The 23685-nt window shown below is 54.0% G+C and overlaps 6 protein-coding genes across 6 annotated transcripts; 5 read left to right on the forward strand and 1 right to left on the reverse strand.

Moving 5' to 3' along the window:
- Positions 1–12: 12 nt before the first annotated feature.
- B0H18DRAFT_1218567 (uncharacterized protein) lies at positions 13–2724 on the forward strand (the record flags this gene model as incomplete). The annotated part of the gene is made up of 7 exons (XM_048036706.1): positions 13–219; positions 252–309; positions 359–912; positions 966–1012; positions 1065–1150; positions 1203–1488; positions 1539–2724. The coding sequence occupies 7 exons, from the start codon at positions 13–15 to the stop codon at positions 2497–2499; spliced, it is 2199 nt and encodes a 732-aa protein (XP_047884742.1). The 3' UTR covers positions 2500–2724.
- Positions 2725–2978: 254 nt separating this feature from the next.
- Positions 2979–5068, forward strand: B0H18DRAFT_893831 (aspartic peptidase domain-containing protein; the record flags this gene model as incomplete). The annotated part of the gene is made up of 8 exons (XM_048041385.1): positions 2979–3139; positions 3195–3247; positions 3300–3594; positions 3652–4099; positions 4148–4261; positions 4317–4594; positions 4663–4811; positions 4872–5068. 8 exons carry the CDS (start codon positions 2979–2981, stop codon positions 5066–5068), a joined length of 1695 nt encoding a protein of 564 aa, XP_047884743.1.
- Positions 5069–5147: 79 nt separating this feature from the next.
- B0H18DRAFT_1110399 (uncharacterized protein) lies at positions 5148–7513 on the reverse strand. The gene is made up of 4 exons (XM_048032768.1): positions 7329–7513; positions 7149–7273; positions 7079–7088; positions 5148–6895 (listed from the first exon to the last, which is right to left on the reverse strand). The coding sequence occupies exons 1-4, from the start codon at positions 7332–7334 to the stop codon at positions 5312–5314; spliced, it is 1725 nt and encodes a 574-aa protein (XP_047884744.1). The 5' UTR covers positions 7335–7513; the 3' UTR covers positions 5148–5311.
- Positions 7514–8240: 727 nt separating this feature from the next.
- Positions 8241–9348, forward strand: B0H18DRAFT_842565 (uncharacterized protein; the record flags this gene model as incomplete). The annotated part of the gene is made up of 5 exons (XM_048039510.1): positions 8241–8388; positions 8454–8587; positions 8649–8825; positions 8879–9034; positions 9139–9348. Coding segments are annotated over 5 exons (825 nt in total), but the record flags the coding sequence as incomplete, so codon positions are not given.
- Positions 9349–12383: 3035 nt separating this feature from the next.
- B0H18DRAFT_1065113 (uncharacterized protein) lies at positions 12384–13551 on the forward strand (the record flags this gene model as incomplete). The annotated part of the gene is given in 6 exon segments (XM_048031172.1): positions 12384–12721; positions 12779–13098; positions 13149–13167; positions 13183–13184; positions 13224–13307; positions 13366–13551. Coding segments are annotated over 6 exon segments (924 nt in total), but the record flags the coding sequence as incomplete, so codon positions are not given.
- Positions 13552–19546: 5995 nt separating this feature from the next.
- B0H18DRAFT_1218572 (uncharacterized protein) lies at positions 19547–23177 on the forward strand (the record flags this gene model as incomplete). Its single annotated transcript, XM_048036707.1, has 5 exons — positions 19547–20287; positions 20351–21330; positions 21380–22054; positions 22564–23055; positions 23103–23177. Coding segments are annotated over 5 exons (2961 nt in total), but the record flags the coding sequence as incomplete, so codon positions are not given.
- Positions 23178–23685: the final 508 nt, after the last annotated feature.

A 23685-nucleotide genomic window follows, 5' to 3' on the forward strand; every position in this document is an offset into this window, starting at 1 on the left:
ACGTCGCAGGACATGGAGGCATTCGCCAACGGAGGCTTGCGGACACTCTGTATTGCGTATAGGAACCTGAGCGAGGAAGAGTATCTGCACTGGCAAAGTGTCTATGACGCGGCGACGAGCGCCATCACCGACCGCGATGCTGAAATTGACAAGGCGAACGAGATGATCGAGCATTCGTTGACCATCCTCGGAGCGACTGCGCTCGAAGACAAGCTCCAGGTGTGCCAGAGGCCATCGAAACTTTGCATCAGGCAGGGATCAAACTCTGGATCCTCACTGGCGACAAGGTCCAGACCGCCATCGAGATCGGTGAGTCGTCTCAGTGTGTACCGGAGTTATTTTGACGTCCGCTCTCCAGGCTTCAGCTGCAACCTGCTCAAGAACGATATGGAGATCATGATCCTCTCGGCCGAGGATGCTGTGGCAGCGCAAACACAGATCGAGGCTGGGATCAACAAGATTGCGTCGATGATCGGCCCGCCTTCCGTCAACAACAAACAGGAACGAGGCTTCGTAGCCGGAGCGCAATCGGCATTCGCGGTCGTCATTGACGGTGACACGCTGCGTCATGCGCTCTCTCCGGCGATGCAAGGGATGTTTCTTAACCTCACTACGCAATGCGAGACCGTCGTCTGCTGTCGCGTCTCACCCGCACAGAAGGCGCTCGTCGTGAAACTGGTCAAGGACGGTCGGGATGCCATGACCTTGTCTATAGGCGACGGTGCCAATGACGTCGCGATGATTCAGGAGGCGAATATCGGTTGCGGTTTACTCGGCCACGAGGGCTCGCAAGCTGCCATGTCCGCAGACTACGCATTCGCTCAGTTCCGTTACCTCACCAAGCTCCTCGTTGTTCACGGGAGGTGGTCATACCAGCGCGTTGCTGACATGCACAGCAATTTCTTCTACAAGGTACTGTTTGTGACATGGCACCTATGTTTGTGATGCTGATCGCATTGGCCCAGAATGTCATCTGGACTTTTGCATTGTTCTGGTATATGATCTTCAATAAGTGCGTGGGCTTCTCCATCATTCATGTTCCTGGACACTGACCATGATGGCAGTTTCGACGCTACTTATCTGTACCAGTACTCTTTTATTCTGCTTTGCAACCTTCTCTTCACGTCATTGCCGGTCATTGTCATGGGCGGTAAGTGTTGCTCTAGCCGGCAAACCGCTAAACCCACTAACACTGCCTCCAGCCTTTGACCAGGACATTAATGCGAAGGCGGCGCTCGCATTCCCACAGCTGTATATCCGCGGCATTCGCGGGCTCGAGTACACGCGCACCAAGTTCTGGATGTACATGCTCGATGGGCTGTACCAGTCGGTAGTTGTGTTCTTCATTCCTTACCTAGCATGGACATTAGGTCTGCCTGCTTCCTGGAATCACGGCCGGACGTTCGAATCCCAGGCGGATCTGGGTACTACGGTCGCTGTCGCCGCTATCTTTGCTGCGAACAGCTACGTCGGTCTGAACACTCGTTAGTACGTGAAACTGTTAGCACCACGTCTTCCGTCACTGATGAACTTGCCAGTTGGACCGTTATCACATGGATCGTCGTCATCGGGTCCTCCATGGTCATGGTCCTGTGGATCGTGGTGTATTCGTTCTTCAACACGCCTAACTTCAACGACGAAGTCGTGGTTCTTTTCTCGGAGGTGACAGTCTGGGCGGCTATCATAATGTCTGTCGTGGTTGCATTAGGCGAGTACTTTGCCCACACAGGTTGTCTTTCGCTGAGAGTACATACAGCGCCGCGGTTCATCGTCAAGTACATCAAGAGTGCCTACATGCCCCTGGACAGAGACATTGTTCGCGAGATGTGGGTTATGGGCGATCTCAAGGACCAGCTCGGCATCGAGCACAGGCGACACAGAAAGCATAATCCAAGATATGACTCTGAGAAGGCGCCGATGTTCCAACAGCCGCACTATCGCTCCGAGTCAGAGGCCTCGCACGTCAACATTGACAGGACGCTACCCTCACAGGACGAGGGCAGCGGGGACAGTATCTCACCACCGCCGTCCGCGAGTCTCATGGGACGAGCGGCCACTCACGAGGCTTTCCATGAAAACACTCAGCGCGAAGACCTCTTGGGCTCTTCCCCTCGCAGACCCTATTATCATGGCGTCCTTGACGAGACACGTTTGTCGTACTATTCAGCTTCAGACATCCCCGCTCCTTCACCAATACCTCCCGCGACGCAATATGCCCGCACACCTCCGATGTCGACTGTCAACTCAGACCTCGTGTCCACATATTCGCAGCCGCCCCACTTGATGCGACCATCGTCCGCCGGCCCGGGAACACCGGAGACGTTCGAGATGCATGTGAGGGGACCGTCTGGCGAGTGGCAGGATTCGGCTGAGCAGACGGCATACTATGTGCCACCCGATACATCGTACGGATACGATGACCGGCCGCCAGACGACGACTTGACACCGAACCATTCGCAGCAGCCTTCGCGTGAATCGATGTACGGGCAAGCCATCTAGCGGTGCGGTTGCTCGATTCTGTACTAGCACTGACGCTTTATTTATCGTATCTCGTATGCTTTGCACATTTCCGCGCCTGGGTGTATCTAGATGGTTATTTTGTGGTGTCCAGGCGTCTGTTGTGATCACGGAGGCTGAAGCCTCGTCCGCTCCCTACCTTCTGTACCACGGACGCTGGGATGATGTACTAATACAAACAATGCATCTACTAGGATTGGACTGCTCTCCTTCGAGGTCTCTATGCATCTGCAGGGCCGCCTCGATCACACGGCCACCCTTCACAGTGATCGTGAAGACGAGGTGTCAACTGCCAAAACAGGCTCGTATGTTCGTTTTCTCTCCGCTTCTTCCTTACCCTTGACCGTCTCGAGCAGCGCCGTGCGGCGCACATTCTCTACCCTACCTCCACTTCCGAGCCTCTGTCTGTGGTCGACATGCGGACCTCGAGACGTGAACGCTTGCGTATGTCCCTGTTCAACATGATCGGCCTTGTACTTGGTCTCGCTGTCATTTCTGGCTCTCAAGTCGCGGCGCAACAGAATGGTGGGATTCACCTACCAATGTACCGGACAGTGACTTCGTTGTCACACAAACGATCGTCGATGATGAGCGCTGCTGGTTTAGGTGATTTCATGGACGTGTAAGCTTCTTACTGCTATGTCTGTCTGTCTGACTCCTGAACATCCCTCACTAAGAACCTACACTGTGTCCGTCACTATGGGAGATACAGAGACTACTCTTGTTTTGGGTACGTGTCTTTATGGACCCGGCAGCCCGATCCTCACTCAATTATATCCTAGATACGGGTTCATCCGATCTATGGGTTGTATCTGACGCATGCTCCGGTGAATGTACGGATAGTGTGGTACCCCTCTACTCGATTGCATCACTGAACGATACGGGTCTTGATGTCCTCTTGCTGTATGGCGATTCCCGCACCGGAACATACGCATCTGGACCCATAGGCCAGGAGACCGTCGGCATCGGGAGTCTATCCGTAGCAAGTCAAACGTTCGCCGCAGTCAATAGCACGAACACGACTATCTTCGCAACCGGATCGGCTGGAATTTTGGGCCTTGGGTTCCCACCTATCAGGTCTGGTTGTCACAAGCGTTCTGTCATAAATCCTGTTTTGTGACTATTGAAACACAGTTTGATGTGGCGCGAGCGGCTTCAAATGGACCTAGTCAGCAGTCAGAGCTCGCTGTCCAAGCGTGGAATCCCTGGACCATCGGCGAACATATCCACCGGATCCATCGGCCAGCCACCCTTCCCTTCCTTCGAATTCCTCAAGCCAGCTCTGTTGAAGAAGCGTCAGGCATCTGACGGGACCTCACAATCCCCCGCTGACATCGCCATCTCCTCCTTTGCGCGTTATGGGCCCCTTCTCACTAGGCTCATTCAACAAGATATCCTGGATCTCCCTCTTGTGGCGACAACACTACAACGTGACTCATTCCAGATCGGCGGAAACGCGGGCATGCTCTCCATCGGCGGCTTACCCGCAGGTCTTGAAACCTCTCAATTGACTTGGGTCCCGGTGCGCGGCTACAGCAAAGACGAAGGAGGCCTGCCGCCACCATCTAACTCTCCGAACGAGGTGAGCATACAACTTGCGGTTCAAGCGTCATAAACTCATCTCCTCCAGGTGTATCCTTTGGTATGGGAGGTCGCGGTGGACGATGTCTACTTCGATGGCGTCAAGTTACCTAGGTCCATGTTGGCCTCGCCGGCGGTTTCGCTCTCTGCCCTTGTCGACACTGTTAGTATTGTTCGCACCGCCATGGACACATACATCTGATTGGATGAATATACAGGGCAACTCTCTCATACGCGGTCCACGGGACGTCGTCGACCATATCATGGCATACTTCGACGGTCCTGACGCCTCGTTTGACTGCAAGGAAGCGCACAACTTGACCTTTCAGATCGGTGGCGCTATGTTTACTGTCGACCCTCGAGACTTCGCGCACCCACTGCAGAACGACTCTGGCTCAGACTCCCCGCGATGCACTCCCGCCCTTGCAGTCACTGATCCTCCCGGCCAAGGCGGCTTCTTGTACAGCTGGAGCCTGGGCGACCCGTTCTTGAAGTCGTAAGTACTGAGTCTTTTCGTCGTTGGTGATGATCGCTCACATGAGTTTTGATTCGCTTTCGTTTCAGTGCGCTAGTCGCATACTATTATGGAAACATCACGAACCCATCTCAGGACCCTCCCAAAGTCGGGCTGCTATCGACAGTCCCTTCTGATGTCGCGAACCAGCTGCAGCAAGCTATTCAAAACGTGCTCGCTTCCGGCGGCCAATTCCCTAGTGCGTGACGGATTGGATATGACGAGCAAAAGCATATAGTGACACTTTGCCCTTGACTAGCGGTGGCCGAACCTGCGCCGACTGGGACAGCGATATCGTCACGCACTGCGGTCAATGGCGTCCCGCAAGCGACACACTCCGGTCTCCCGTCCCTTGCGAGCAGCGCCTTCACGTCCGCGCTCAGTCCAAAAGCATGGACCTCTCTTGCCCTCGCTGCAGCCACTGGACTCGTGCTCCTTGGAATAACCTACTTATGAATAACGAACACGTCTCAAACCTGTCATTCATCTCGGAGTTCATTCTATTTGTATTTTTATTGATGTCATACATAGTGATTTGTCTTGTATCAACGGATACCCACCATACCCACCAATGATAGAATTGTGAACGCATAGGTTGTGAGAGCACTATACTGCGCACGCTGATGTTGAGCCAGAGTGTCCGATTACAGCAAACTGCGACTGACGGCTCTCGCCTATGTACGTCCTGATTGGGCCAAATCAGTAGGAGTCGTCGGGTGCCATGCAACTGGACCACCGCTCGAACGATGGCCAATATGCGGCGGGCATATCTGGGAGTTGGGACTGGTCGGGCCATGGAGGCGACACAGGAGGGACCCCGTCGAGATCGAGGCACTCATAAGATTCGTCAAGGCGGTCTCGATCGCTTCGAGATAGCCTTGTTCCCGTGTAATCCGGGAGATATCCAATGGTGATGTGCGAGAACCGTATCCGCTCTCGTATCATGGCGAGCTTCGACATCACCTCGTTGATTGGCAGGTACCTGCGCGACACGAGGACGGTGATTCTCGTCAAGCGAGGGCATAACGACCACCCTCGCATGAGCATGGACTCAGGGGTATTGAGCGATTGGACGATGTGAGGAAGACTGGAATCAAAAATCGTGAGGTTCTCCATGGCTGTCAACTCCGGCAATAAGGAAGACCACAGTCGTGAGGGCCATGGATCCTTCCTGGGACAGTGCCGCGTATCCAGGCACCATAAATCGTGCAGATGCGAGAGTTGGAAAACACTGGCAGGGAAGTCGTATCTTAGACGATTCGGGCGGACGACTTTGTCCTTGAGAAGTACGCCGGCGTGCTCGTTGACGGCGGCAATAGACAGAGTGAGATGGCCTTGACCGTGGATCTGGTCCTCTCGGGAGGTTGGCAAGATTCTGAGATGCATGCCAATGGGTCGCATACACGTAAGCCTAGAGAGGCCTTCAGGTAATTCCCGCCCCATATTACCAAAGGAGTGGCGGGGGATCCAATGGCCGATGACAGTGACGGACTGCGATGCCATGTCCAACTTGGAAAGTATCAAAGCGATACTCCGGTCTCCGATGTTGCGCAGCGCGAGCCGTCGGAGACTACGCAAACGGACCTTTCCTGCCACCTCAGGGATGTTAGGTTCGTCTCGTGGTCTTTGGAACATGTTCGAGAGTACGAGGTCCACCAAATGAGGGGTGTCCCGAAGCAGGTCGAGTATAGAAGCGACGGGGTGGCGCCAGACACAACGGCCTATCAGGAGTTGGGTGAGGGTCGAAAAACGGTTCATCGGCACCCAGGTTAGGCCGACCAACGACACACTGCGTAGACGGGGAGTATCGTCATCAAACAAGGTAGTGTCCTGAGACGACCTCAAAGGCAGGGGTTGGGTATGACATGCGCACGTCGGGTTCCCTCCTAGTATGAGAGTCTCAAGATCTGCACCGGAGATAGGGAGTTGTCTGCTTTGAGCAATGGTGTGATGCCTGCAAGAGACCCAATGCAGTACTTTGCACCGCGGATTTGGTATGTCTGAAAGCATCTGCATGTTGCGAAGGACATCGCATGTGAGAGACATTGTGAGAGGCACAGTGGGATGATGTTTGAGAACCAGCTTCTGGAGCCCGGGAGCGCCATTGGCAAGTTGACTCCAAAGCATGGGCGTCGAAACGCAGATATCGCGCCAATAGTGACATACTGCGGTGATGGTGAAGAGACCGTGCAAATCCGTGCGCAACGGTACCTGGATGCAGCCTGGGGGACATCGGAGCTCAACGCCTCTTGGTCCAGGGAGACGAATCCGAGATAGAATATCCTGCGTCAGATGTCAGGCGGCAGAGCAGCCACTAGGCAGAAATGATTTCGCAGCGTCCTCAGCACAGACGTCGCTTTATCGAGCCTCGTGATCGGCTCATGCCAGACATGTTGCCACTGCTTGAGCTGTACGAGGAACTTTCTGTATGCTGGGATCTCTAATCTGGGCCATTACGATACTCACCTGGCTAGTCCTAGGAACCATCGATGATGAGCAAAATACCATCAGGTAGAATTCAAACACCTTTCCTCACCTCGCAGGACAAGCGTCCAACACATTTCCTACCAAGCTTGAAAGCCGTCCAAGGGCCTCGTAGAGATTCTCCAAGGCGTCGTCCAGGTCTCGCGGCGAATCGTTTTCGGTAGTAGAGGTTACCACCTGAGATACGTCAGTAAGCACAAGCACATCATATCGGCTGACTACGTTGGCTTACTTCCATCGCTGACCACAAACCTGTTATCGTCCTTGAGAGAAATCAGCTATATGGCTGGACACGTCTAGTAGCAGTGCTGGGTCGAAGACTCGAAAACGCGCCTTGTCGCGATCCGGTGGCCGCGTGTGCAACGCGTGCGTGGATCTAAGCGCGCTCGTGTCGGTGCGTAACGGAGTCTGTCTCCTGTATGCACGAGCTGATAAAAAGGGTTAAACGCAGTTGATGAGTCGACATCATTGTATTCGTAGGTCATACCATTGTGCTACGAAGTTGTCGTTTCTCATATTACTTACGACAGAAAACCACCCAACTGTCTCCTGTGGTCTGAGCTTCGGACGCAACTAAATAGCTTCGCGATAACATACTTTTGTTCAATAATCTCAGGTCATGAGATGACACCCGGTCGGCGTTGACTGGAAGGTAGGAACGTAGACAACGCTGAAATGCCTGCCGACATCGACATCACTGTCATTTTGATACTGACCGCCTGTGGTACTCGGTCAGTCGAATACTGTGAGCTGAATTCTCAGCTTCATCATAAGATCAATCAAGTATGTAGAGGCAAATTGCCGGAGTTGACTGGTATACTGTATATACCTGAGCTTTATGGTGCCGGTGAGGTGTGCGTTGGGCGTGCGCGTGAGGTCCGGACGCGGTCACGCGTCCCTCCTACGCCTTCACCGTGACGGTGGCGCCCGCCGCCGACCGCTGTCTTGTTATTTACTCAGTAATGCGAGTTCTGTTCGGCGCACTGCTCTAGATGAGTCACGCTACTCCGCCTACAACACCCAATGCCTCAACCTTTACCAGTGAACACCTACGTACTCCAGCCATGGCAGGACGCGTATGCCAAATGCCTCCATTAGTATGAACAGGTCGGCAATACAACTAGCGACGCCACCGCCCTTGTATGTACGCGCGAGAATCCTGGGCTACTCTATGCTCGAAAACCCCAGTGATACAGGTCGCGACTTCCTTGCCCGCGAAATCAACTCATGTAGTGACGACGATGATTTCGAACGTCTGGCGACACTATACATCAATCATTACCTCCATTGCTGTGAGTACCCCTATGTGCTACTCGGTGTAGAGAGCAGATGGTGAAACGTATATACTGCGCTGCAGTCCGAGCTGTCAAAGGCCGCACTTCAACTCCATCAACTCGCCCTTCAAGGCCCTCGTTCGATGACATGCATGAAAGTCTAAAATATCTGCTGGAAGACTCGGCGCCCCAAGATCATACAACAGCAAAACAAAAGGTGTTTTGTGTACACTCACCGCCGCTCACAACATCGCTTTCTCACTTACGCTGATCGCCAGGCCTTCATACGGGATGGTTACCGATGCATGCTCACTGGCGCATTTGACATGTTTTCTGTCGAACGGAAGCCCCATATCCTCCCAGCCAATGCTCCCATTACGATCACCCATGCAGCCCACATCTTCTCTGGATCCGCAAACGTTGGGACATCGGGTACTGATCAAGATGGTGCGAATGTACGCCTTCTTAGTTTTGTGCTGGCCTGAGGTTACGAATCACCTATTCTTAGCACAAATATGCTGCTCCAGTATGGGCTGTCTTCGGAAACACTCGGGTGCTCGATGAACTCCACGGCGCCAACGTTCATCGGCTGGAGAACGTGATGACACTCCGCCTCAATGAGCATTCCTTCTTTGACAGGCTCAAATTGTGGCTTGAAAGCACTGTGCCAGTGAGTACCTACCAACTGATATCTCTGCCGACGAGTCCACAAATAATGATGTTGCTTAGAACACGCCGCACACATACACGCCCAAGTCTACACACGAGATGTATCGGAGGGAAATACCGCCGACAATGACTTTCACGACTCCGGACCCCGAGAAGCTTCCCCTACCGTCTCCAGACTACTTGCGCCTCCATGCGGCTGCGGCTCGCGTGGCGCATTTGTCGGGTGCGGGGGAGTATATTGATAAACTGCTGCGGGATATGGAGGAGACCAGGGTGCTGTCAAATGACGGCTCTTCTGCACTTCTATTGGCGGCGGCGTTGGAAGGTATCTCAGTTCGCTGAGGATATCTCACTACTTTGCGACCTTGCGACTCCCCTTGGTGCGCATACCACTGATCCCCATCTGAACCACTCGGCGGTTCATCCTCGTGGCCGTACAGCACTCAGAGAGAAGCTGTGGGACAATAGTGGACAGTGGGACTCCCGGTGAGCCCGGGCTGCTGCCAGTGGCTGTCTGCGGGTACTGAAGGAGCCACGGATATGGGGCTGTGGTCGGTGGGCCCGGCCTGAAGCGTATTTTGTAGAAACAGTAGTTTCGGTGATGCACTCTGCAACTTGGGCGGCAATTCTGGTCAATACTTCGACTGTGACTTCGACGTGGCGTCTCGTAGCGATATGATCTTGAGCGTCTAGACAAAAGTGACTCGTGCGGACTTGCCAGTGGAATCTTGGACTTTACCATCGGCGGCTTGGTCGCGGTCGCCGCGGACACATGGACGACTACTATAGCAGTCAGCTTGGTACGTCCGCCCATGACTCCAGACAGGGATGAGGCTGACACAATCCCTGATGCGCTAGCCTGAAAACGTGGCTCCTGTATGGCATCTCTATAGCCTCACCGTTACAGTACTAGTCCTCGATCTGTTCCTAAACGCTGTGCTCAGCATACAGGACTGTTCGACAACTGGCAAACCGATGTCAAGGCAGCTATCCTCGAGTTCCTGGGGATGACTTTCTTCTTGCTCGAGTCTTGACGTTTGAAGCTTGAAGAGCCACAAGTGGCGCACTCGGAGGCAGAATCGGCTAATGTAATACTACGAGTCCGTCCGCACCCTCCGCGATCCTGCACAACGCAGAGAAGCATCCTGCTATCTCTTGCGCACCGGTGAGACTCGGATTGATGAGCGATCCGATAGTCGTGCTGATAGTTGACTGTCCCGTTATTTCTCAAGGCCTCACATCCTTCGTCTGCCAAATGTGAGTAGTATGCATTGCGCTTATGTTTCTGCCCTGACATGCGCCTCATTTCTAGCTAACACATGTGCGGGTATGAACATTGCGGCGTGAGCGTTCGGATCAGCCGACGTCACGGGATTCCATACAGCAGTCAGCGGGTGGTAAGTCTATAAACTCGCGCGGCACGGAGGGCCAACTACGACGCAAGTACTGGATTGGCGATGGCCTCGGTTCGAATGGACAGCCTGAGGACCATCTCGGGCCTGCTGATGTCTCTGGGAATGCTACAGTAACTGCGCTACGCGTCCACCACTGCGTATCAGATCTTGTCTGTGACGTGGCTCTAGAATTTCACCCGTCTGTCGGTCTCTTGTTTCTATGATCCGTTCATATCATGATGTCATTTCCTTGACTTTCTTCGGCAGTACGTCTGGTCATTGGTGTCACATGTCTGCGAAGGCAACCAGAGCTTTTCGGATTCGTCTGTATGTATCGCCCATTCGTGCGTCGAGCCCGACTAACGGCACCAGAGTTTGATTTGATTAGCATCCTCTCTATCCGGACGTCATCCGCGACAGTTTTGCAACTGCAACACAACGGCCTGACCTGAACCACACATGCTGGCAGCTCAAGTCTTATCGGTGTCTATCAATCCGCAGGAGCCCATCGCAGAAAGCTACGCCGCGTCGTGCAACCGCGTCGAATTGTTGCGTGCGCGAGGTCACTGCTTAGGTCATCATATGTCGCACTGAAGTCGATCTGACCTCCGAGCGCAGTGGCTTGCATGGCCACACATCACTCCGACCTGGGACGTCCGTGGGGCCGTCCGTAGGAGCATGCAGCTCGGACGGTGGCATGCTTGAGGATCCCTTTAACCTTATGGCCACCCTGCTCCAACATAAATACGAGTGGTTCGCAGTCAGACTTTCTACACTTCTCTTCCCTCGCTGTACGATCCCACAGATCCCAAGATGGTTGAAGGCCGTTGTTTCAAGACGCCTGGCAGTTTTGATGTCGTCATCAATGGTCGTGCTTTGAGCGTAGAGCGCAAACGGCAGTGGTTACTCACTGACCTCGGATACTCCGGTGGCGTCACAGGATGGGTAATAAATATCATATGTCTGGCTGTGAACTGGATATACAGAGATTTTCAAGAACGACGGCAATCAATCGCTGGGGGGGACAATTTGTGGTTCCTCTTGGCTGATGTTACCGACTTCAACCCTGTAAGCGCACCGTTTTGAACTGTCGCGTCGTGTCTACTCATTACGCAAAATAGGTGTGCACTTCGGCATACACCCTGAAGGGAAGGTTGACGTTGGAGGACTTATACTCAGTGCGTCCGCTCGTTTATGCAAAACTACTGTCCATGACGTATCATACAGGCAGCGCAGCGCCAGTCCGAAAGGTTCCCGAAGTACAAGCAACGGGTAACGTCTGTACTCAGAAGATTTCACGGCGCCCGCTTTGAAGAGGACCCAGATTTCAACCTCAAGAACCACATTCACGCCGTCAGTCTCCCGGAACCTGCCGGGAAACACGAATTGAATGATTTGGTTCGTGGGTTCTGCTCCATTGTCTGTATTTCTTCTTGCTAGTGATGCTTAGATGCTGTACCAGATGGGCAAGGTCATTGCTCAAGAGTGGGACCTGAAGCACCCGCTGTGGGAGGCCATCCTTGTTCAGAACTACAGGGACGAGACCGGCGCTGAGAGTGCATTGATCATGAGAGGGTGGGTTTACTCTGTGTCTGTATCTGAGTACTCGCTGTTCCAACGCTCTATAGTCACCACGCCCTCGCAGATGGTCAAGGCTTTGCTATCAGCCAGCTATACATCACTTCGTACCGCGACGAGCTCGTACACAAGATGGACTCGACGGCGCACTACCTCCATGCGGCGAAGCGAGGAAAGGTGTTACCTTCCGAGCTCTACCACTCTCTCCGGCCGCTCGACACGCTGGCGACGAATCCATATACCGCATCGCCGCTCAAACTCGTCATGGCCTGCATGTTCTGGTTTGTATACGTCGTCTTGACGTTTGTCGGCCTCTTCTGGAGTGTCTACCAAGCTGTACACTTGGCCGCTCTCTTCCCCCTTACCTGCTGGCGCGTCGACAGGCTCACAGGGCCCCAGCCGGGCCCGCGCGTGACGGAGCGGGAGTTTGCCAGCTCGCGCGTGTTCAGCATCAAGGACATCAAGCTCTGCCAGCAAGCGTTTTCTGGCGCGAAGCCTGGTCGCGCGGTCGCTGGCCTTCCGAAGGAGCAGCGCGGGAAGGCGCGCGCAAAGACGGGGCACGTCACGCTGAACGACGTCGTATGCGCGGTGATGGCGGACGTACTCGGGAAGGAGATTGCGTCCAGGCCCGCGGATCAGCTGAACGGCCCCTGGGGGTGGATGAAGCGGAAGTTGAGGACGGTGCTGCCTTCGCCTATCGGTTTCTTCATGTGAGGAGCCAGATTGACTCGATCTCATGCTGCATGCTGATTGTGACGAGGTTGCAGACCGATCAGCGAACGGACTCCCGATGACTGGTCGATGAGGAACCTGTCGACGGGATGCATCGCGTACTTGAATCCGTCGACGAATGTATCCGACGATGTCACAGTGCACGAGCTTCACACGCACATCCACCAATGCCGCAGAGAGCTCTCCATCCTCAAACGCAGCCTGCTTCCGATGCTGTGCTTCCATATCCTGCAGTTGACGGGCCAGTTTCCTGCCCTGGTCAACCCATCCCTGCTGGCGGAATCGATCCCGAAACTCAAAGAGTTATGTAATCAATGGCTGGTGAAGCCGATATGTGATCTGCTATTGCAGTCATGTGAGCCCTGGATCGCCTCTACTGTGTTACTAGTACTCACGTTCGTGTAGTCCTCGTTTCCCTGACAAAGTAAGGTACAGTCCTCGTACGCAAGCCAGCTGCTAACAACGCGGGTGCGTCCAGCATTCCTGGCCCGGCGCAAAGCACAATCACCTTGGAAGGCTCGGAAGTGCTTAACTGGACAGCCCTCCCTCCTCAATTCGGTAAAGGTAAACCTCCCTGGACTGCCTTACTCGTTGAATACGCCCTCACCGTGACATCATACAGGCACAATTGGAATGGGGATCATCTCGTACGCCGGCGGACTCTCCATCGTTGTCGCTGCCGATAAAGTGCCGTCCAGCCTCGGTGTCGCGGAACGGATATGTACGGGTTTTGAGGAGCGGTTTGAGCTCTACGTACAAAGGGCGCGGGAGATCCTGGACCATCTGGACTGAAGAGCTCGATAGAGATCTCTTTATATGCGTTACTGTTCTGGTCATGCTTCTGCTCAACTATCTACTAGTAATGCGAGGACGTTACAAGATGATACATGTCAAGTTGCCTCTACCGTAGAATAAGTTGTTAATGGAAGTCATGCCTCCGATGAAACCTCTGTGTGCGTAAGAATTCGATCCGGGTCATGTCGAACATTTCTTTGACGGTAGGCAGTCTCAGGGCCCGTCTTCGGGCCAGGCAAGGCGTGCTGAACGTTTACGCTCGATTCACAAGCATGCCTTAGAAGACGCTTACCGGCCTGTAAGGCTGCTACGGAGACCAGCTTTACCGGCCTTTCGCCGTCTCTTTCCTCCGCTAATGCACACGGACACGAGCGAAGATTTAGCACCATATACCGGGATAATTGCTGTCGTCGATTATGCAGTCCGGAGAGCCCGCAACTGGTAAGTACAGGCGTTCACCGTATACGGACTATCGTGACCAGAGTGCCGAGCACATTTACCTAGTCTATTGCATGATCCAGATGCTGCGATAAGTGCTAATATTCAAGCAGTCACTATGAAGCGTTGACTAGCAAATAGAAAAAAACACGTACGACTAAGGATACTTGCGGCTGAACACGAATCTCAGCCATCTCTGGCCATGCTGAAGAGTCCAGACTGGACGCGACCTCCTTCCTCGTCCGACAGAGTCTCTACATCCACCTCCGACTGCTCTTCGCGCCCAGCAACCTGAAACCACTGGTACGGCTCCCGCCGATCCCATTGATCGTAATACTCTTCAGCATCAGCCTCCCGGCGCAAGCCAATATACTTCAATGTAGGAAGACAGGCGCCAATGACACGAGCATACTGTTCCCAGTGGGAGGCCTCGCACCACGGTATATGCCCACAGAGTACGATAGCGATCCCTTGGAGGGGCAGAGCTCGGAGAAGCGAGAACTCTTCGGTCTGCTCACACTTCACGGTCACCGGATGTGATACTTAGATAAAGTCCCAATACTCACTAACAAGGCCCCAGCGTCCTCCTCGGTCAAGCTCCTGTCATTCTCGCGATGGCTCCAACGCTAACTAGGTGCTATAGCGACTCTCATGCAGCGAATTGAGGGCGCATGACGAGCTATGATCGCATACGTGCTCGGATCAGCCCTGCACCCTAATACGACAGGCAAGGTGCATTGCAGCATAACGGTGGTAGGTCCCCAGCGGGGTGGGCCGGTCATACCGGGTAGCATACTAAACATGCCTGGGCGAAAATCCCAACCCATATCCAAGTGTCGAACCGGATGTTGCAGAGGGAGAGGACACCCCGAGGAGACAAAGTCGAGCTTTTGCCATTGACTGATGGGCAGCATGTCAGCGGAAGATTCCACTTCGATGCACAGACAGCGTAGGTTGGGGAAAGCGCGGGCCATGGCTTGTAAATTGACTGAATCACCACGAACGAGTTCGAGTTCACGAACAGCAGGCCAAACTGTGTGTGGTTCAAGCTCCTCTATGATGTTCAAGCCTCCATGGAGACTCAGAACCTCCAGGGATTCAGTGAGGTTGCTTAGAAAGCGGTCATCCCCAAAGGCGTGATCGCCCCACTCCGTCTCTCGATCGTTATCTTCGACGACGCGGAGTTCGACTTTCCTGGGGCGACTGTGCATTCTGGAGAGAACGCCGAGCGTCGACACGTCGGCGTCCCAGAAACAGACCTCCTGGAGACGGGGGAGGCTTGCTATAGCATCTACGAGCTGCGGCACATCATCAAAGATATCTTCTGCGCAGCAAATGGAGATCTTGCGTAGTTCCACTGCACCTCGAATGATGTCCGCGAGCGGTGCTGCAAGACTGAAGGTGTACGTTGGCGGTTTGGTATCTGAGCCTCGTTCGCCTCGTTCGCCCCGTTCGACGCAAAAAGCATCGTCTCCGAGGGTAAGAGCCTTGAGCTTTCGGAGGCGATCGGACGCATACGGTGAGTCGAGCATGTAAGCGCGGAAGCCCTCGAAGAGCTCAGGATAAGCCAATGACGAGCGTTTTGCGCCCGGTAAGCGTAGCCAGGGAAGCGGGAATTCGATTTCTTCTAAGAAATGGGGTACCGCTAGATTGTGGCCGTCGCGGCAGGTCATGGAGAATTGGAGGGCCTCATATGGGTTTGCGAATGACAGAACGATATCGAGGACGTCCCATTTCAACATGGAGGACCTCCCCGTGGTCGTCGCAGTCAACTGGTCTATTCATGTGTGAGCACGGTCAATTAGTCCATTCGCCATAGGCCCTCAAGCCCAGCTCACCTGTCCGCAAGGACTACACAATGCAGACGAAGTAGCGGAGAGATGCAACGTTTGCAAGTCAGTATAGATGGTCGTGACGGTGGGAGAAAGAGAATGGCCATCTGCTGCCAATCTGCTGCAGTGACGATTCGACTTCAGATAATGAAACTCAGGTAAGTAAGTTACTAACTTACTTACAGTAAGTTTTTAGAGACGCCGACGGCCCGACGCCACAATGACGCTCCTCTACTACAACTGCCGCGCCGCGAGGGGATCTATTTAATATTTGCGCCCTCACCACCTGTCGGGTCACATAGGCCACAGATGGTCGAAGATGATCTTCTCAAAATGCCAGGCAGCTTTGATGTCGGCAACAACGCGCTGAACGTGGAGCACAAGCTGCAGTGGTCGCTCACTGACCTCGAACGCACCGGTGGCCTCACAGGGTGGGTCGCAAAGTTGTTGCTGTCCGCTGGCGATTGGATCGACAACGAACTTGAAGAGCGACGACAGTCGATTGGAGGGATAGACAACTTGTGGTTCCTCTTGACCGAGGCTGCCGACTTCAACCCGGTGAGTGCACCGTCTACGTCAGGTCGTGCTTAGTTCTAACACAGAACAGGTGTGCGCGTCGACGTACATTCTGAAGGGGAAGTTGACGTTAGAGGAGTTATACAAGGTGCGTTTGCTCCTTCTTGATCATCCGAAAGTGACTTTCCCGACTGCATCACACAGGCAGCACACCGCCAGTCAGAGAAGTTCCCTAAATACAAGCAACGGGCAACCTCTGTGTGCAGGCGGTTCCACGGCGCCCGCTTCGAAGAGGACCCTGATTTTGATCTCAAGAATCATATACATGCTGTCGCTCTTCCAGAACCAGCGGGGCAACACGAATTGAACGACTTGGTCCGTGAGTTCTACTCCACTGGCTGAGTGTCTCCGTGTCAAACTGTTGTATCAGATGGGCAAGTTCATCGCTCAAGATTGGGACCTGAAACGTCCGCTGTGGGAGATGGTGCTGGTGGAGAACTACCGGGACGAGACCGGCGCTGAGAGTGCGTTGCTCACGAGAGGGTGTGTCTGTTCCTCATCTCAGCCACTTAAAGTTTTCCGACGCGTAATAGCCACCACGCCCTCGCAGATGGTCAGGGATTTGTTATTAGCCAGCTCTACATCACGTCGTATCACGACGAGCTCGTCCAAAAGATGCACTCGACGGCGGACTACCTCCACGCAGCGAAGAGAGGAAAGGTGCTACCTTCTAAGCTTCACCGCTCTCTTCGACCGCTCGACTCGCTGGCGACGAGTCCGTATACCGCACCGCTGCTCGAACTCATGATGGCCTGTGCGTTCTGGTCTGTATACGCCGTCTCGACGTTCGTCGGTCTCTTCTGGAGCGTCTACCAAGCCGTCCATCAAACCGCCCTTTTCCTCCTCACCTGCTGGCGCGTCGACATGCTCACGGGGCCACAGCCAGGCCCGCGCGTGGCCGAGCGGGAGTTCGCGAGCTCGCGCGTGTTCAGCATAAAGGATGTCAAGCTCTGCCAGCAGGCGTTCTCTGGCGCGAAGCCTGGTAGCGCGGTCGCTGGCGTTCCGAAGGAGCAGCGGGAGAAGGTGCGCGCGAAAGCGGGGCACGTCACGCTGAATGACGTCGTATGCGCGGTAATGGCGGACGTGCTCGGGAAGGAGGTCGCGTCGAGGCCCGCAGACCAGCTGAACGGCCCCTGGGAGCGGATGAAGCGGAAGTTGAGGACGGTGCTGCCTTCGCCTATCGGGTTCTTTATGTGAGGAGCAAGGTTACTCTCGCACTGAATGCTGATTGTGACGAGGTTGCAGACCGATGAGCACGCGCGCTCCCGGCGACTGGTCGATGCGTAATCTCTCGACGGGGTCCATCGTGTACTTGAACCCGTCGACGAATGTATCCGACGACGTCACAGTGCACGAGCTTCACGCGCACATCCACCAGTGCCGCGGAGAGCTCTCAATCCTTAAACACAGCCTCCTGCCGGCGTTGTGCTTCCATATCCTGCAGTTGACCGGACAGGTTCCTGCGCTGTTGGATCTCTCCCTGCTGGCGAATCCGACCAAGGACCTCAAAGAGCTATTCAACAAATGGCTGATGAGGCCGATATATAACATGGTATTGCAATCATGTAAGCCCCGCATAGCCTCCGCCCGACGACCTGTACTCACGTCCGTACAGTCCCCGTTGTTCTGACAAAGTAAGACGCGGAACCTCGTAGCACAGACTAGCTGCTAACTACACACTTCCATCCAGTGTTCCCGGCCCTGCAAACAGCACGATCACCTTGCAAGGCACGGAGGTGCTCAAATGGACAGCACTCCCTCCCCAAGGCGGTAAAGGTAAGCCTTGTGACTGCCTTGCTCGTTGACCACGCTCTCATCGTTACATCATAGGCACAATTGGGATGGGGATCATTTCGTATGCCGGCGGACTCTCCATAGCCGTTGCTGCCGATAAAGTATCGTCGAGCCTTGGAGTCGCGGAACGTATATGCGCGGGATTTGAGGAGCGGTTTGAGCTCTACGTCAAAAGGGCGCGGGAGGTCGTGGACCATCTGGACTAAAACAGACATACCTCAGGGTGCGTTCCAAATCCGTTCCTTACATTAGTTTTATTGTTCGATTGCGAGGACGTTATAGGATGATACACGTACACCTGCCTTTCTCAATACTGTAGGATTTGTTAATGCACTCCTCCGCTGAGCGCGGGCGTTCGATCCGGGCGTTGTGGCTAGGGACGGGCAAGCCGCTGGCAAAGCGTGGTGAACGTTGGCGTGTGCCAGTGACTTGAAGCTTGCTTCAGCAGTCTCTCGCTCTCTTGTCTCCTTTGCTTAATTAACGCATGGCACGGATAGTAACAAAGGTCGATCTTGCATCCCAGGATGGTTCAAGTTGACGTCAACGAGCAACACTCTGATGTCTCGTCTCGCGCGAGCAACAGCGCGTCGGCGCCTGCACACAGTGATCTCCTCTTGTCGTCGCTGCAACGACTGGTTTTGTACTTCTGGGGATATCCTACTTACTTACTTACTTACTTACTGTGAGGAGTCTCGTAGCGATATGATCTTGGGCGCGTAAACAAATGTGGCTGCCACTGGCTAGTAAGATAGCGGACACCAGGAACAACCTCCCCTTATGTAAGCAGCGCGCCACCGCCGCCGCCGTCCTGTATAGCGTCGGGGCACATGTCATTTTCTTCTATCTATCTAATAGGAACTTGTCTAGAGTACACGAACTTTGAGTCCTATTCAGTATCTTGACGAAATTCGAGATGGTTGTCAAAATATTGTTCACACATTGCTCTCGTCGTCTATCGACTCCTTTCCGAATTCTACGACGACTGGCATGGTTTCGAATTTTACCGCCCAGCCGGTTTGGCGCGTCACGTGGTCTAAGCGCTCGATAAAGCGCTCACCCAAGCAGTCGAACAAATGCAACTGTACATGTCATAGACTCGTAAATCGACGCACGCACATGGGAAAACCATCGAAAGCGAAGAAGGCTCGCACGAGAAACCTTGCCGCAGCACGCAAACAACATCACAGTGGTCGAAACATCGAAGAGACCTCATCTGGCAATGTTCGACCAACAAAACGGAGACGACTCTCACGAGAAGTCGTCGAAGCATGCGCAGAGAGTGCTTCGCAGCCCGGCGAATCTCGCAGCAGTCATGCGGAGCAGCCTCTCCATGAAGTCGCGCCGGCGCTGAACACTGACGAGTGCGCCATGCCCGAGTCAGTGCCAGTGGACCTAGCCAATGACTCAGACTCAGACTCGGAGTCCGAGGCCAGCTGTGACAGTGACATCGAAATGGATGAGGAAGAGGAGTCCGAAAGGGAGGCAGTTCTCCTCGAGTTTGCCAGGGTTCTGCAACAAGCCCATGACACAGCTGTCAGGAAGGAACGAGAACGTCGAGCTGGCGAGAAGCGGCCGACTCACTACACCAGGAATTCGAAACGGACAACGCAGAGGAGAGCGGCAGAGAGGCGAGGCCTTGCGAAGAAGGGCTACCATTCGATTCAGCGATGGTTCACGCCATCAAACGGGGCGGCCGCGGAACGCACGGCGGTTGGCCCTGACGCAATGCCAGTTGCTGCTGCGGTGGCTGCCAGTGCAAGCGACTCGGACTCGGAGCCTGAACCAGTCAGTGCCCTCAGTGCGTGCAATCCGGACGCCATGATTGCTACGTCACCGAGAAGTCCTGACGCGATGTCCACGCCTGAGGCCGGTGCGAGTTGCGACTCGGAGCGAGATGAGCACGTCCGACTCGGGCTTGCTCTGGGCACGTTCCAAACAGAAACTCGGAGCGAGGCACTGGTAGCTGCCGCTCCGAGTCTAGTATCCGAGTCAGTGCACCCGGCGGCGAGTCAGGCAGTGGTTCATTCTGCGAGCGCATATGAGCACGAGGGAGTCATGCTGGGAAACACCCAGGTCGGAAATGAGCACCCGAGCTCTCAGACACAACCTGTGAGCCCTGAATTTGCTCGGAGTTGCACAATGACACTGAGGAAGTTGTTTGATAAATGGTAGAATGTCAATGAGTCGGACGCACCGCCGAGTACTATACAAGCTCCACGCTTTTCGCATGAAGCACACCGTGCTGTCGAGGACATGCTGAAAGACCTGCGACTGGGTAGTCAACACCCTGAAAATGCGGTCGACAATGCCTTGAATAGTCTCTCGTACAAGGACTTCCCAGCGTTACGTTCGGCGCAACAGCGACTCACCTGGAAGGTGAAAGACAAAAAACTCGATGTTGTTCTTCGTGCCCGCGTTACAGCGATGTTAGGCACGTTGAACTTCTATCTCGATCCCGACTTGACCTTCACCTGGCGTGAGTCGTCGACACTTGCAGCAAAAGCTGCGGGGCGTAGTGCAGACTATGGACGTACCGTGCGCCGATGGCTACACCAATACCTCAACACCTCGCAGCTGCCCCTCCATCGATATTGCCGCCCTCACAGGTCCATCCTTGATGACGAAGACCTTTCCGAGACCATACAAGGCCATTTGATGAATATTGCAAAGACGGGCTTCATCCGTGCGCAGGATATTGTCGACTTCATCTCGAGCGAAGACATGCAGGACAAGCTTGGTGGAAGGATGTCGATTTCGGAACGGACGGCTCGGCGGTGGCTGCACAAACTAGACTGGCGATACAAGAAGCTTGCAAACGGAATGTACATCGATGGCCATGAGCGAGAGGATGTGGTCAAGTATCGCCGTGCGTTTATTGACCGTTGGACGGAGTACGAGAAGCGGATGGTAATTTATGACAACAACGGGAATGTTGAGAGAATTCCTCAGGGATTCCCGATTCCTGGTGGCCGTCCTTTCCGCCTCATATGCAACACCCAAGATGAATCAACCTTCTACGCACACGATCGTCGCAAAACAAAGTGGACGCATGCGTCAGAGCGTGCAAAACCTGTCCGCAAGGGTGAAGGATCATCGCTTATGGTATCCGACTTTTTGACCATTGAGTGGGGCCGATTACAACACGGAGACCAGTGAGTTCGTCTATCTACTGTTATCAGACATGCTCACGTTCCGCCTTAGGGAAGCAAGAGTCCTATTTGAAGCTGGAAAAAACCGGCAAGGTTATTTCACAGCAGAGGATCTCCTCGCACAGGTCGACACGGCGATCGATATTTTCGAAGAGAAGACCAATGGCTTTGCAACAGGGCTGTTCCTATTCGACAATGCGCCTAGTCACCAAAGACGGGCACCGGATGCACTGTCTGCGAGGTACATGCCCAAGAACCCCTCTGCGACATGGCTTCCGAAAGGCGGATCTCGCATGCGTCTCGGCCTGCTCCCGAACGGCGAGCCGCAGGACTTCTACTTCTCCCTCGATCATCCAAATATGCCAGGATGGTTCAAAGGGATGGAGATCATCATCCGCGAACGTGGATTGTGGCCAGATGGTGGCCTGAAGGCCCAATGCGATGGATTCAAGTGCGAGTCGGGGCGTACTGACTGCTGCTGCCGACGACTCTTGTTTGTTCAGCCAGACTTTGTGTCGCAGAAGTCACAGCTAGAGGAGTACATAGAGTCTCGGGGCCACATCTGTGACTTCTATCCGAAGTTCCATCCCGAGCTCAACTTCATTGAACAGTACTGGGGTGCAGCGAAGCTCCGTTACCGACAGAGCCCGAAGACATCTGACATCAATGAAATGAGGGAAAATGTCAAGGCCTGCCTCGATGATGTTTCAAGACTACAGATCGTGCGGTATGTAGTCTTGCATTCTATAGTATTGTTTCATTGAAGAGACTACACCTTGTTAGATATGCAAATCGTTCTGCACGTTTTATATCAGCATACTCGCAAGGCCTTGATGGTGCCGAGGCATACTGGACAAACCGCAAGTATCACGGTCATCGGACTTTACCAGCAAGCATGGCTGCGAAGTTGAAGAAGGAATTCTTAGAGAAGCATAATTCGGCTAGTACAGTGTCTACTAGTCAATGAAATATTGCTTCGCCCGCTAGCCTTGACCTCCTCCTGCTGCTCGTCCATGGGCGCCTATGTTCGTTTTGCTCCCAAGGCAAGATTTGGCGGTGGGAATGTATGACATAAGCGCTTACGTAAGGGGGGTTGTTCCTGGTGTCCGCTATCTTAATAGGTGCAGACACCGTCGCGGCTTGACCACGCCCACCGCTCGGTCAGCTTTAATACGTCTGCCGCGACTACGAGTCAAGACAGAAATGAGGTTGGCACAATTCTTGCCAGTCTTTAAGCACGGCTCTTGTACCTCCGTATACCCTCAACATCCCGGCCCTCACTCTGTCCAACGCTGAGCTCAGCAGACGAACCACCTACTGCTACATCATGTCGCAACCGAAACTCTCGTTCAAAAGGCTGTTTGATAATTGGCAAGCCGATGTCAAGGCTGCTATCCTCGAGTTCTTGGGGACGACTTTCTTCTTGCTCTTGGCATTTGGGGGGATACAGGCAGCGGAGGCAGAACTGGCTATGGACCCCTCCGCACCCTCCGCGATTCTGCACGACCTATACATCGCGCTATCCATGGGGTTCAGTCTACTCATCTCTGTCTGGATCTTCTACCGGGCTAGCGGCGGCGTTTTCAATCCTAACATCAGCCTGGCTCTCTTCTTGAACGGAGTCATCGGCCCCTTGCGCTTCGTTCTCTACTGTTTTGCTCAGCTCACGGGGGGTATCGCGGCTGCGGCTATCGTTCTTGCGCTCACACCGGGTCCGCTGCTGTCGAAGTGAGTGTTAATTGTAGCTTGTGACCCGTCCCTAATGAAGTGTTCAGCACTGTGTTGGCAAATGGCGTCAATCTTGCCCAGGGCGTGTTCATAGAGATGTTCATCACTGCGGCACTGGTATTGTCCGTACTTATGTTGGCGGTAGAGAAGCATGTTGCTACGCCTTTTGCTCCAGTGAGATTTTACAAACGACAAGAGTTATGCTGACAATTGACTAGCCTCTCATTTCTCAAGGTCGGGATTGGCCTCACTGGCTTCGTCTGCCATCTGTCAGTAGGATTCACTGTGTGCATGTTTCTGCCCTGATGTGCGCCTCGTCTTTAGCTGGGGGGTGTACTACACATGTGCGGGTATGAACATTGCGCGGGCGTTCGGACCAGCCGTCGTCACGGGATTCCCATATAGCGGTCATTGGGTGGTGAGTGTATACTAGACCCACGCGGATTTGCCACGGGTGGCTAACTACGATGCAAGTACTGGGTTGGCGACGGCCTCGGGTCGCTCCTTGCAACAGCTCTCTACATGCTCTTCAAACAGTGAGTCCGCTTACCTCAGCTTGGTGTCATAGCTGCGCTTGGCTGATGGCGCACAGGCACAAGTACTGGCTCCTGAATCCTGGACAAGACATGG

The sequence above is a fragment of the Fomitopsis serialis genome (genome assembly GCF_022376445.1).
Source record: "Fomitopsis serialis strain Sig1Antser10 chromosome Unknown B0H18scaffold_379, whole genome shotgun sequence".
NCBI lineage: Eukaryota > Fungi > Basidiomycota > Agaricomycetes > Polyporales > Fomitopsidaceae > Fomitopsis > Fomitopsis serialis.